Below are 10,416 nucleotides of genomic sequence, written 5' to 3'. Positions count from 1 at the left end.
CCCCAGCCTGGTGCTCCCAGATATTTTGGACTACATCCTCCACCAGCCCCAGCCTACATGGCTGTGCTGCCTGGGGCTGGTGGGCGTTGTCGTCTAAAATGCCTGGAGGACACCAGATTGGGGAAGGTTGGTCCTTGTTAACTATTGTGCTGTGTTTTATACAAATTGCAGTTTCTGAACAGTTTTCAAAGACATTTCCCATGCCCATACAGCACCCTGCAATAGTCTAAACCAAGGGTTCTTAACCTGTGGCCCATAGACCCCTGGGGAGTCCGTGGATGGGCTATAGGGTGTCCATGAACCAGCACAAAAAACACCCAAACGAATTTCCAATGCAATAAAATATTTTTTTTATTTATGGGGGTCCATAGTTTTCATCAGATTCTCAGAGGGGTCCATGACTCAAAAAAGGATAAGAACAACTCATCTAAACCATGTTATCAACTTGTCTTTATGAAGGATCATTAATGAAACCAAAGATTAAAACTTAAGGCTTGGATACAGTACTTTTAAATTTGAAAATGAATTAAGCAGTTCTGCGGTTGATCAGGTGGAAAGGTTGCGGACAGGAGAACTCACGGCTGGGACAGGGAGATTCCCCTCTGTGATGAAATTTATCTGGATTGAACAAACACTTGCGAGTCCCCCAATTACTTGCTTAGACTGGAAATGCATTGTTGTGGGGCACAGGCAACATCACAGCCCCTCTTGCTTTTCGGGGGGGGGAGTGGGAGAGAGAAAGAGAAGAGGGCAGTTCAGAGGAAGTTGGTTGGAAAACAATGTATGGATTTCATCACCCCTGCTTCCCTCCCAACTCCCGTCGCCCAGCCTGCACTGTTGATTGTTGACACTGGTCTTCCGCTTTGGCGCCATAGACCTCCACCTCACACACGTGAAGGTACTCTTCCCGTCCAGGGATGTTGATGCTCACATAGCGGCCCTTGAGCCAATTGCAGGACAGCATAGTGATGGAGCCAAGGCTGGTGTTTGTGATGGTCCCGCAGCTGCAGAGAGAAAGGGAGGGTCAGCCACAGGGTGGCATCAGTTCAAGAAGACGCAGTCTGCACATGGATGTGAAAGCACTCCATCATTCCCCAGCCACCCCGCAATCACCAGTGGACTGCCCACATTCCCAGATTTTTGTTGTTATTTTAAGTTTCAGCTACGTACATAAAGGATGAAAGGGCAGGTCACTGTGCCAAGCTGCTTACCATCTAGAACTATATATGTGGGGGTGTGTGTGTGGAAGAATACAAGGTTGGTTCAATCCCTTGCACTTAGGCTTGGTCACAGTAGGACAGGGGCAGCCAATGGGATGCCTAAAACTCCCATCATCCCTCACCACTGGATGCAGCTGATGAGGGCACCAGGTTGGCTACCCTTGCAGTAAAGTATTGGGTCTAGGGGAAAGGTGAGTTTGGAGAAAAGAATTCAAGGAAGGACGGGAGAGGGGTGGTCTTGCAGAGATATTCTGGGAGGCAGTTCCACGGAGGGAGGAAGAGTGGAACTATTTTGACCTTTGAATGGATGAGGGTGGTGGAGCCGGATGAGTGAATGTCACAGACAGGGTTAAAAGTGTGGGGAGATGAGAGGAATTTGAAGGCGGGGGGGGGGGGGAGGAGCTTCTGCTTGGATCTCAAGAGTGCAGGAGTTTAAGGAGGGGGGAAGGGTCATGTGTTCAGAGCACCAAGAGAGGTGAATGGCTTTTTGGCACAGAGTGCTGGGTAGACAGGAGGAGGAGGAGGCAGAGGCTGGAGGGGTCAAGGCAGGTGAGGACCAGGGCACGGAGCAGATCGTTTCATGAATGAGAGTGATTTGGCAACAGGAACAAAATGCAGGGCAAGGGGAAGCCAGGGAGAAGTCAAGGGGGAAACGATGGCTCTGTGCCTGGTCAAGAGGGTGGCTGGTGGTGGTGTCAGTGAATTGTGGGGGCAGGGGCAGAACTGAGAAGTTCAGTCTTGGACATACCGAGCTTGGGACAATAGTGAAGCATGCAAGTGGGAATATCAGAGCAGGAGTTGGAGATGCAGGAGGGAGGATAAAAGTTAGGGAAGTTAGAGGGGTAGAGCTCATGGGATGCTCGGCCAGTTCCCACTTTGTTTCTGGTCTGGGTGAATTATTCTGAAATAATGATCCTCCCTGTTCCTCCCCGGCCTTGAGATACGCCATACTGTCCCTTCCACACAGTAGTAGACCTTGAAGAGGGGGCAGAACCCACCTTTCCCCCAACTCTCCATGATTATAGATACAGAAGGGAACTACAAGGTGACTCATCTGCAGCTTGTGATCTCAACTGGGACCCCTGGGATATATTTGCTGAAGGGAGTGGGGAGAGGCAACTGGAACTTACAGGGGGCTGGACTTGCCATGGTCAGCCACGGAGTCTCCCACATGGACCTGGGCTCCCTGGAGACGTTCACCACAGCAGTCCTCCCGGTTTTTCACCACCACAGCGGAGATGGCGTACTGGCCGCCCAAGTCCACGTACCACCAGGGCTCCATGTCCCACCCAGTGTGGGTGCAGCTGCCATCTTTAAACCACTCACCGCTACAGTTCCCATCCACGGCTTTGCTCGCTGTTCCAACAATTGGATTTGACAAGGTGGAGGACTGACAGGCTGGGCGACCCTTGGCCAAATTGTGAGCTGAGAGTCACAGCAAGATGGAAAGAAGATGGGGAGGAGAATTAAGGATATCAGAAGATCCTGGCTCCTGCATCAGGCCAAAGGCCCATCTAGGCGAGCACCCTGTTCTGATTGATTGATTGATTGATTGATTGATTGATTGAATATCCCACCCTTCCTCCTGACACTGGACACAAGCACAACAGCATGCTCATCATTATTCTGAAATTTAAATTTCTTTTAATACAAAAAACTAGCAATAGCACTACAGATGAGAAACAACAGGGCCAAGAAACATTAAGGCAGAGACTTTGTGGGTGAACTGTTCCCAGTTCTGGGGGTGGGGAGTTTACCAGTTCTGGAAGGGGCTGTACTCTTTCTGGAGGCACAGGTGCATAGTTTGGGAATGCTCCTAGATCTATCTATCTCACTCGAGGCTCAGTTGACCTCTGTGGCAAGGAGTGCCTGTTATCAACTTAGGTTGATACGATGCATGCCTTTTCCTGGCCAGTGATAGCTTGGCCACTGTGCTTCATGTGTTGGTAACCTCACAACTGGACTACTGTAATGCGCTCCAGGTGGGGCTTCCCTCGGGATTGATCTGGAACCTGCAGCTGGTGCAGAATGCTGCAGTCAGATTGCTGAGTGGAGTACTTGGATGTCCACATATTGCACCTGTGCTGAGGGAACTACACTAGCTGCCAATCAACTACTGGACCATATTCAAAGTCTTGTTGTTGACATATGAACAACTCAGGACCAGGTTACCTGAAAGACCGCTTGCCCCTGTACAGGACTGTAAGATCATTTTGATCGTCTAGGGAAACTTTACTCTTGGCTCCACACCCTACAGAATATCAGAGGGCAATGACCCCCAAAACAGGCATTTTCTGCTTTGTGGAATGCCCTTCCTTCGGCCATAGGTTGCAACGCAGCAAGCAGCAGTTGCTTCAGATGGCTTGTAAGGACTCCCATCTTTTTGCCCAGGCTTTCCCAGACCCTAAGACTGAACCTAGTTTTATGCGTTTGAATCCTCTGAATTTGTTTCATGTGCATTTATACATTTTTATAGTGCTGTTTTACTGTTTTTTGAGTTGTGTTTTTGTTTTAGTGATATGTTATTTGTTTTTTTTAGAATCTATGTTACGTGGTATATAAATACTTTTAAATAAATGAATAAAATGGCTTGTAAGGACTTCCATCTTTTTGTCCAGGCTTTCCCAGACCCGTAAGATGTTTTACATGCTTGAATCCTCAATTAGATTTTATATTGCTGTTTAGTTTGGCAGACAAACAAGCCCCCATTTCCCAGGACTTACCAACCCCTTGGAGTTCAGGCCTGCAGCTCTGGGCCTCCCCACGCCCAGCCAGGAGTGCCAGGGCCAGCAGCCAAGTCCGGGCGATGGGCATCCTGCAGGGGGGGAGTGGAGAAGGCAATGAGGGGGAGCTGGGGCTGGAGTCATGGGGAGGGGGTCTGGCTCCCCCTTAGCCACACAAGGTGACTTCAGTGGCGGCTGGCAGTGCTGAGAGAGGCAGGAGGGAGGAAATTCAGATGAATCAAGAGACAGGTTGCCATGAGGACTATCGTAGCCCAAAGTGCTGAAGGTCCCTAAAAGACTTTAACATCAAAAATACAATGTTAGCTATGCCCATTCAAATGCTGGACTTTCATTTTGGGTTGGCGGGGGCTGTGCAGAATGTTCTAGGCTTCAGGCATCATATAAAGTGGGTCCCCCCCACTTACCTTGGCTCTCTGTCTTGGGACCAGCGGAGGTGACTGTTGTCCTTCTCGGTGGGTCAGCGATCACAAATTCTTTCTCAATACTGGCACGAAGACCTCTGTGATTTTGCCCAAATGCTGGACCGCGTCTTGGGCAGTCCTGGTTTTATCCCCTTCCCAAGGGGTGGCTCTTGCCTGGCTCAGGACAACCCAAAGGCCAATCGGAAAGATGTTGACCCCAGGTGGGCTGAGGGCGTCAAGATGAGGATTTCAGGTTGTCCTTCTGACTCTGCTTGTGTGGCTGCAGACTCCCCCCCCCCAAGGGGAAAGGGCACGCCTCCTTGGCAGGTGCCAAAGGATTTGAATAGAAGGGTATATCCTCATTCCATTTATCCCATGTTGAGAACAAATGCACAATAAAATTAGTATTTCTTCTGGAAGGTCCCACACCCTACTAAGCTCCAAAATAAATACTTCTAAGTGTTACGGAAGGAGGGGAACGTGGAAATGCTGTCTTGAAATGGCTTCTGCAACTGCCTTCTGACCTGGAATTGTGTCAATGGGGAGGCCAGGTGGCAGCAGTAAATCTGGGGTGCCCTCAGCCCTGCCTGCCCACTCTCCCCTGTGGTCAGTGCAAGTATGAATGAGGGGGATACAGAGAGGAGAAGGCTATCAGTGCTTCTAGACACAATGGCTATGTTCTCCCTCCTTTGTCAGAGGCAGGATGCCCATAGCTGGGTTATAATGGTGCAATTGCAGCCAAGACAGTGAGCTTTCATTTTTCAAAAAAAGTAAGACTGTTACCCTCTTAAAAAATGGACATTAGGAGGCAAAATGTGCAAGCAAGTGCACCCTGGGTGCTGCCACCTTTCAATGATTTTAGCCAGTGGGTGAATTCAGAGTGTGATGATGAATGAGTGTTTTGGAGAATTGGAATTCCCCTGGGTCCAAAAGAGCTGCTGTTCTCCTTTCTCCTGTAGCATGTGCTTCTTTCCTACTCATTTTCTAGGCCTTGGAATCCTTTCCTCCTAACAACCAAGATGCATCTTTCCTGAGATCGGCTTCTCCCCAGAAGTAATTTTCTACAAATACTACTAACCAGTGGGGAGAGGGGGATGCTAAAAAATGTTTTTTAAAAAGTATCCCCCTCTCCATTATAAATGTGAAAACGTTTCAAAGAGGTTTAGGCAGAATTCATTGTATGGTTAACTTCCAGTACAATTAGGGTTGTCAGGTCCATGGCCTGAGACTGATCCTGTATCTTTAGGAGAAGTGAAAGTCAGCCAAGTGCAGGTGTTCTTGCAACCCTGTGATGGGAAAAACCACAAGGTGGAATTCTCCCTTTCCCCTGCACAACTTTTAAAGATACAGAAGAGCTCTTGGTTGCCAGGCCCAGCTTCCAAGAGGCCTTCTGTATCTTTAAAAGTTGTGCAGGGGGAAGGGAGAATTCCACCTTGTGGTTTTTCCCATTACAGAGTTTATTTATTTATTTATTTAGTATCCCGCCCTTCCTCCCAGCAGAAGCCTAAGGCGGCAAACAAAGCACTAAAACAGTTTAAAATATCATAAAAACAGATCTTAAAATACATTAAAACAAAACAGCATTAAAAACATTTTTAAAAAACAACCTTAAAAAGGGTTAAAAACATTATTAAAAAAGCATATTAAGCAATTCCAACACAGATGCAGACTGGGATAGGTCTCAACTTAAAAGGCTTGTTGAAAGAGGAAAGTCTTCAAAAGGCTCCGAAAAGATAGCAGAGATGGCGCCTGCCTAATATTCAAGGGGAGGGAATTCCACAGAGTAGGTGCCACCACACTAAAGGTCTGTTTCTTATTTTGTGCGGAATGGACCTCCTGATAAGGTGGTATCTGCAGGCGGCCATCACCTGCAGAGCACAGTGATCAACTGGGCATATAAGGGATAAGACGGTCTTTCAGGTATCTTGGTCCCAAGCTGTATAGGGCTTTGTATGCCAAAACTAGAACCTTGAACTTGGCCGGGTAGCAAATGGGCAGCCAGGTGCAAGAACACCTGCACTTGGCTGACTTTCTCTTCTCCTAAAGATACAGGATCAGTCTCAGGCCATGAACCTGGCAACCCTAAGTACAATAGTATACATGTCTACTCAGAAGTAAGTCCCTTTGCATTAAATGGGACTTACTCCCAGGTAAATGGATGCAGTACTGCAGCGTTGGCTTTCTTGTGAGTAAGGGGCAAAAGAGTACAGAACTTAAATATCAGCCGTCCACGATGCTACATGTATTTACAAAAGGGCCATAAAGTCAAATAATTTTAGCATAGTAACATTATTAATAAAATAAAGATTATTCTACAACATTTTAAAACCTGGCAAAATGTTTCAGTGGTTTTGCTGTTGGGGCTCAACACTAGAAATTGGGATCAGTTTTTTGGTTTTGGTTTTTATTAAGCAATTAGGAAAAATACTGACTGCATGCTTTTTGTTACTATCTTACCTGTAAAAGTCAAAAAAAGAGTAAAAAAGATCCTGTCTAAAAATGAAAGGCGATCTCTCTGTTTTCCACGATCCCCCAGTTGAGATAACTCCTCAATCCCTTGAGCACGCTAACCTGGGAACAGGCTCAACTGAGCACAAGTGGAGAATGAGGCCAGGAATGGCTACTAGCCATGATGGCTAGCTCCCTCTCGGATAGAAAAATGGCAACAGAGGTGGCTGCTTTGTTGTGAGCTCTGCGGCTTGCTCTTGTTATCGTTTTATGGTTTTACGGTTTTAACATTTTAACAAATTATCAAGGTCTAGGGCAGGACACAGAACATGAGGGACAATAATTTTAGCTTCTCTGTTTCATTGAGAGGCTGCTAGAGGCTGAACCCCCGTTCACCGGGTCTTCATGAGATTTACTGCGCAACCTGTCAACGAAACGAAAAGCGGCAAGACAGGGAGTGGAAGACTCGGCTGCTGTTTTGGGATTTCTTCGAACAACTGACAAGAGAGGGATAGCGAGCAAGCGAGTGCAAACTCTGCCTGTCCTGCTTCCTCACTTGTTGCTGGCACTGGGAAGGACTATATTTAACAGTCTGGTTGTAGTTGCAGTTTTAGCTCTGTCTGCAGAATAATTCCTGCAAACGTTTGGAGCTGTACCGGTAGAAACCCTGCCTGCTTGCTGAGTATCAGCTTCACGCACCTGGGACTGCAAGGGACAGAGACCAGCTGCTGGCTACAAACTTGCCAGAAGGCTAAGGCAGTCGGGACAAGGTCCTGCACCTTTTGGAGAGTGCTGCCTGCTTGCTGAGTATCAGCTTCATCCACCTGTGCCTGCAAGGGGCAACCATCATTTGGTGCCTTCCAGCAGGACCAGTATCAGTGTTTACTTTGGGATTAGATTTGTTAACTTTGGTTTTTCTTCCTCCCCCTCCCTTTCTCTCTCTCTCTTTTTCCTTTCCTTGGAGTGGGAGGGATCTGTGGTGAGAGGAAAGAAAGGACACAGTTCCTGTAGTGATCTGGTGTCTGAAACACATTTCAAGCAGCGCGGAACTGATGAATTTCCATCTCCCAAAACAGCCCAAGCAGACAATTTGGCCTTTATTATCCCAGTTACAAATAGATTCTCAGCAGTTGCTGAGGTCAATGATCCTTCCCCTGGAGCTAAAGAAGATTCTCTCACACCTTGTAATGATAAGATTACAGCTGGGCCCACTCCCTGTGACTCATCCCTTTTTGAACTCATGGCAAAGCAATGTCTCTTGGTGGCCAATACAAGACAAAATATTTATTCCAAACTAGGAGATATAGCGGGCATTTAAAATCAGTTAGTTGCTCTTACTTCAAGCAGAAGCTTCGACCCCTGGAACTAGCTTCCTGTACTGGTTGAGAAAGCTACTTCTTCAGGTGCTTCTCCTCAACATAACTCATCTGTTGGTCACATCTCTAAAGTAAAGAATGACCAATTCACTGGGGGCCCAGGATACCATTTAGTCCTACAGGCCTGTTGTTGTTATGTGCCTCCAAGTCGACTAGGACTTATGGCGACCCTATGAATCAGTGACCTCCAAGAGCATCTGCCATAAAACACCCTGTTCAGATCTTGTAAGTTCAGGTCTGTGGCTTCCTTTATGGAATCGAGGCATGCCACACTGGTACAGTCCAGCTGGTTAAACATCATTTAAGGCAATTAATTTGGAATCAGATTTATAGATCTGACAGCAGTGGAATTGTGTGCTTCTTAGTTTCACTAAATCAGATATTCCTACTTTCCTAATTAGGAAAAGGTCACTGCTTAACGTATTTGGTATCTCTACTGTGAGAGTTTTTAAAGACTTTTCCCTTAAACCTCTCTTACCCATTAAGAGACAAAGAGATATTATAAAAGGCTCTGGTATTAGTACTAATACAGTACTAAGGGTGTTAGTTGGAAGAGATCTGTTAGTACTAAGAAACAATCTTCTTGGGGCTTTCTGTCTGGTACTGCAGACTCTTAAGTGTTTAAATGCACTAAACATACCACCCTGAACTCTCTACCTACCCAATATTTAGTACCTAATTTACAACAGGATACTTCCTTTACAAATAATGAACCCCTTGACTTAATGAGATGGGATGAACCTACATCTTCACCTTTAAATTCATCCCAGCAGAAACCAGAGAAGGTAAAATCTACCCTTCCTATATCTCACTCACTACCTTAGGCCAGTAGCAATCCTTGGGAACCAGATGAGTGCCATCTCTTTGCTTCCTTCTCTGTGCTTTCACAGGCTGAGCAGACAAACATCATACAGAGACTAAGTATGGTAAAGACTAACCTCTTGAGTCATTCTTCAAATAATGAAAATTTGGCCAAATCCCCTGAGGTTTCATTACCTCCTCTCTTGCCAACCACTAAAGCTCTTTCTCCAATTTGCATATCAAGAAACCCAAGCAAACTGGAGTATTTCAAAATATTGATTCTCTCCTCTGGAAGAAAGAGTGAATAAATTTAATGCTGTTAAAACTAATGCAGGCGCTGTTTGCTCCATGGACTGGACCAGTTGCTAGTTCCTGGAATAGGGTTGCCAGGCTCAGTGCCTGATCCTGATCCTGTATCTTTAGGAGAAGAGAAAGTCAACCAAGTGCAGATGTTCTTGCAACACTGTAAAGGGAAAAACCACAAGGTGGAATTCTCCCTTACTTTTTAAGATACAGAAGACCTCTTGGTTGTCAGCCCAGCCTCCAAGAGGTCTTCTGTATCTTTAAAAGTTGTGCAGGGGGAAGGGAGAATTCCACCTTGTGGTGTTTCCCATTAGAATTGCAAGAACACCTGCACTTGGCTGACTTTCTCTTCTCCTAAAGATACAGGAGCAGTCTCAGGCCCTGAACCTGATAACCCTATCCTGGAACCACATGAATTAGGGTCATCTCCCATCTCTAATTCTTTCTCTGAACCCCTAAATAAGCAGCTCTTACCAATTAAGAGCGGTAGTGTCTTCTTAGACCAGGATGGTGTGCTGGAGAAATTACTATTGATTGACTCCCTGAGACACGTAACACGCCTTCCCTAATTAGGTGTCTCTCTTGGAATAAAGCAGGATGGAAGGGGAAGTCTAGGGACTTTTCATTTACTGAGTATATCAAATCCTTCGATATCGTTCTGCTGCAAGAAACCTGAGCTTGTGATAATATTTAAAGGGTATATTGCCACTTCTTTGGCTGCAACCCAGTCCACAACTAGACGTAGGTCCAGAGCAGGATTACTCTGTCTAGTTTTGATATATCTTAAAGTAGAGGTTGTTGCACTCCCTAGTTGTGGAAAGGTAGCTATGGCAACCTTAATTAACAGTCACTGCTTTCAACTTATATTGTTTAATACTGATATCCCCCCAATTAAAAGTCACTTGGACAAGAATGCCCAGTGGAATGAGCTAGGACAATATATTACCCTTATCAAAGCAAAGTTCCCATCTGCACAGGTCCTTATGGCTGGTGATTTTAATGCCCGTCTGGGGTCTGATGATTCTGCATTGGCAGAATCTCGATATTTTCAAGGAATTGATCATTTGATAGGACAATCTCCTTATATCAGACATTCTAAAGATGTTACAAAAAAGTTTGCTGG

The 10,416-nt window shown here is 46.1% G+C and overlaps 1 protein-coding gene across 5 annotated transcripts; it reads right to left on the bottom strand.

Annotated features, from left to right (window-relative positions):
* Nucleotides 1–366: 366 nt before the first annotated feature.
* LOC133375503 (fucolectin-like) lies at nucleotides 367–9,303 on the bottom strand. Of its 5 annotated transcripts, XM_061607162.1 has the most exons (5): nucleotides 8,152–8,194; nucleotides 6,823–6,952; nucleotides 3,944–4,035; nucleotides 2,351–2,645; nucleotides 367–1,004 (listed from the first exon to the last, which is right to left on the bottom strand). In XM_061607162.1, the coding sequence occupies exons 3-5, from the start codon at nucleotides 4,032–4,034 to the stop codon at nucleotides 794–796; spliced, it is 597 nt and encodes a 198-aa protein (XP_061463146.1). In that variant the 5' UTR covers nucleotide 4,035; nucleotides 6,823–6,952; nucleotides 8,152–8,194; the 3' UTR covers nucleotides 367–793. The 5 variants fall into 5 exon arrangements, with proteins under 5 accessions (XP_061463146.1, XP_061463144.1, XP_061463142.1 ...); XM_061607160.1 differs by lacking the exons at nucleotides 6,823–6,952; nucleotides 8,152–8,194 and adding an exon at nucleotides 9,128–9,303; XM_061607158.1 differs by lacking the exons at nucleotides 6,823–6,952; nucleotides 8,152–8,194 and adding an exon at nucleotides 9,009–9,066.
* Between the last annotated feature and the right edge of the window lie 1,113 nt (nucleotides 9,304–10,416).

The sequence above is a fragment of the Rhineura floridana genome, chromosome 1, assembly GCF_030035675.1.
Source record: "Rhineura floridana isolate rRhiFlo1 chromosome 1, rRhiFlo1.hap2, whole genome shotgun sequence".
NCBI lineage: Eukaryota > Metazoa > Chordata > Lepidosauria > Squamata > Rhineuridae > Rhineura > Rhineura floridana.
The sequence above is the reverse complement of the archived record's forward strand: the minus strand, read 5'-3'. Positions and strand labels throughout refer to the sequence as shown.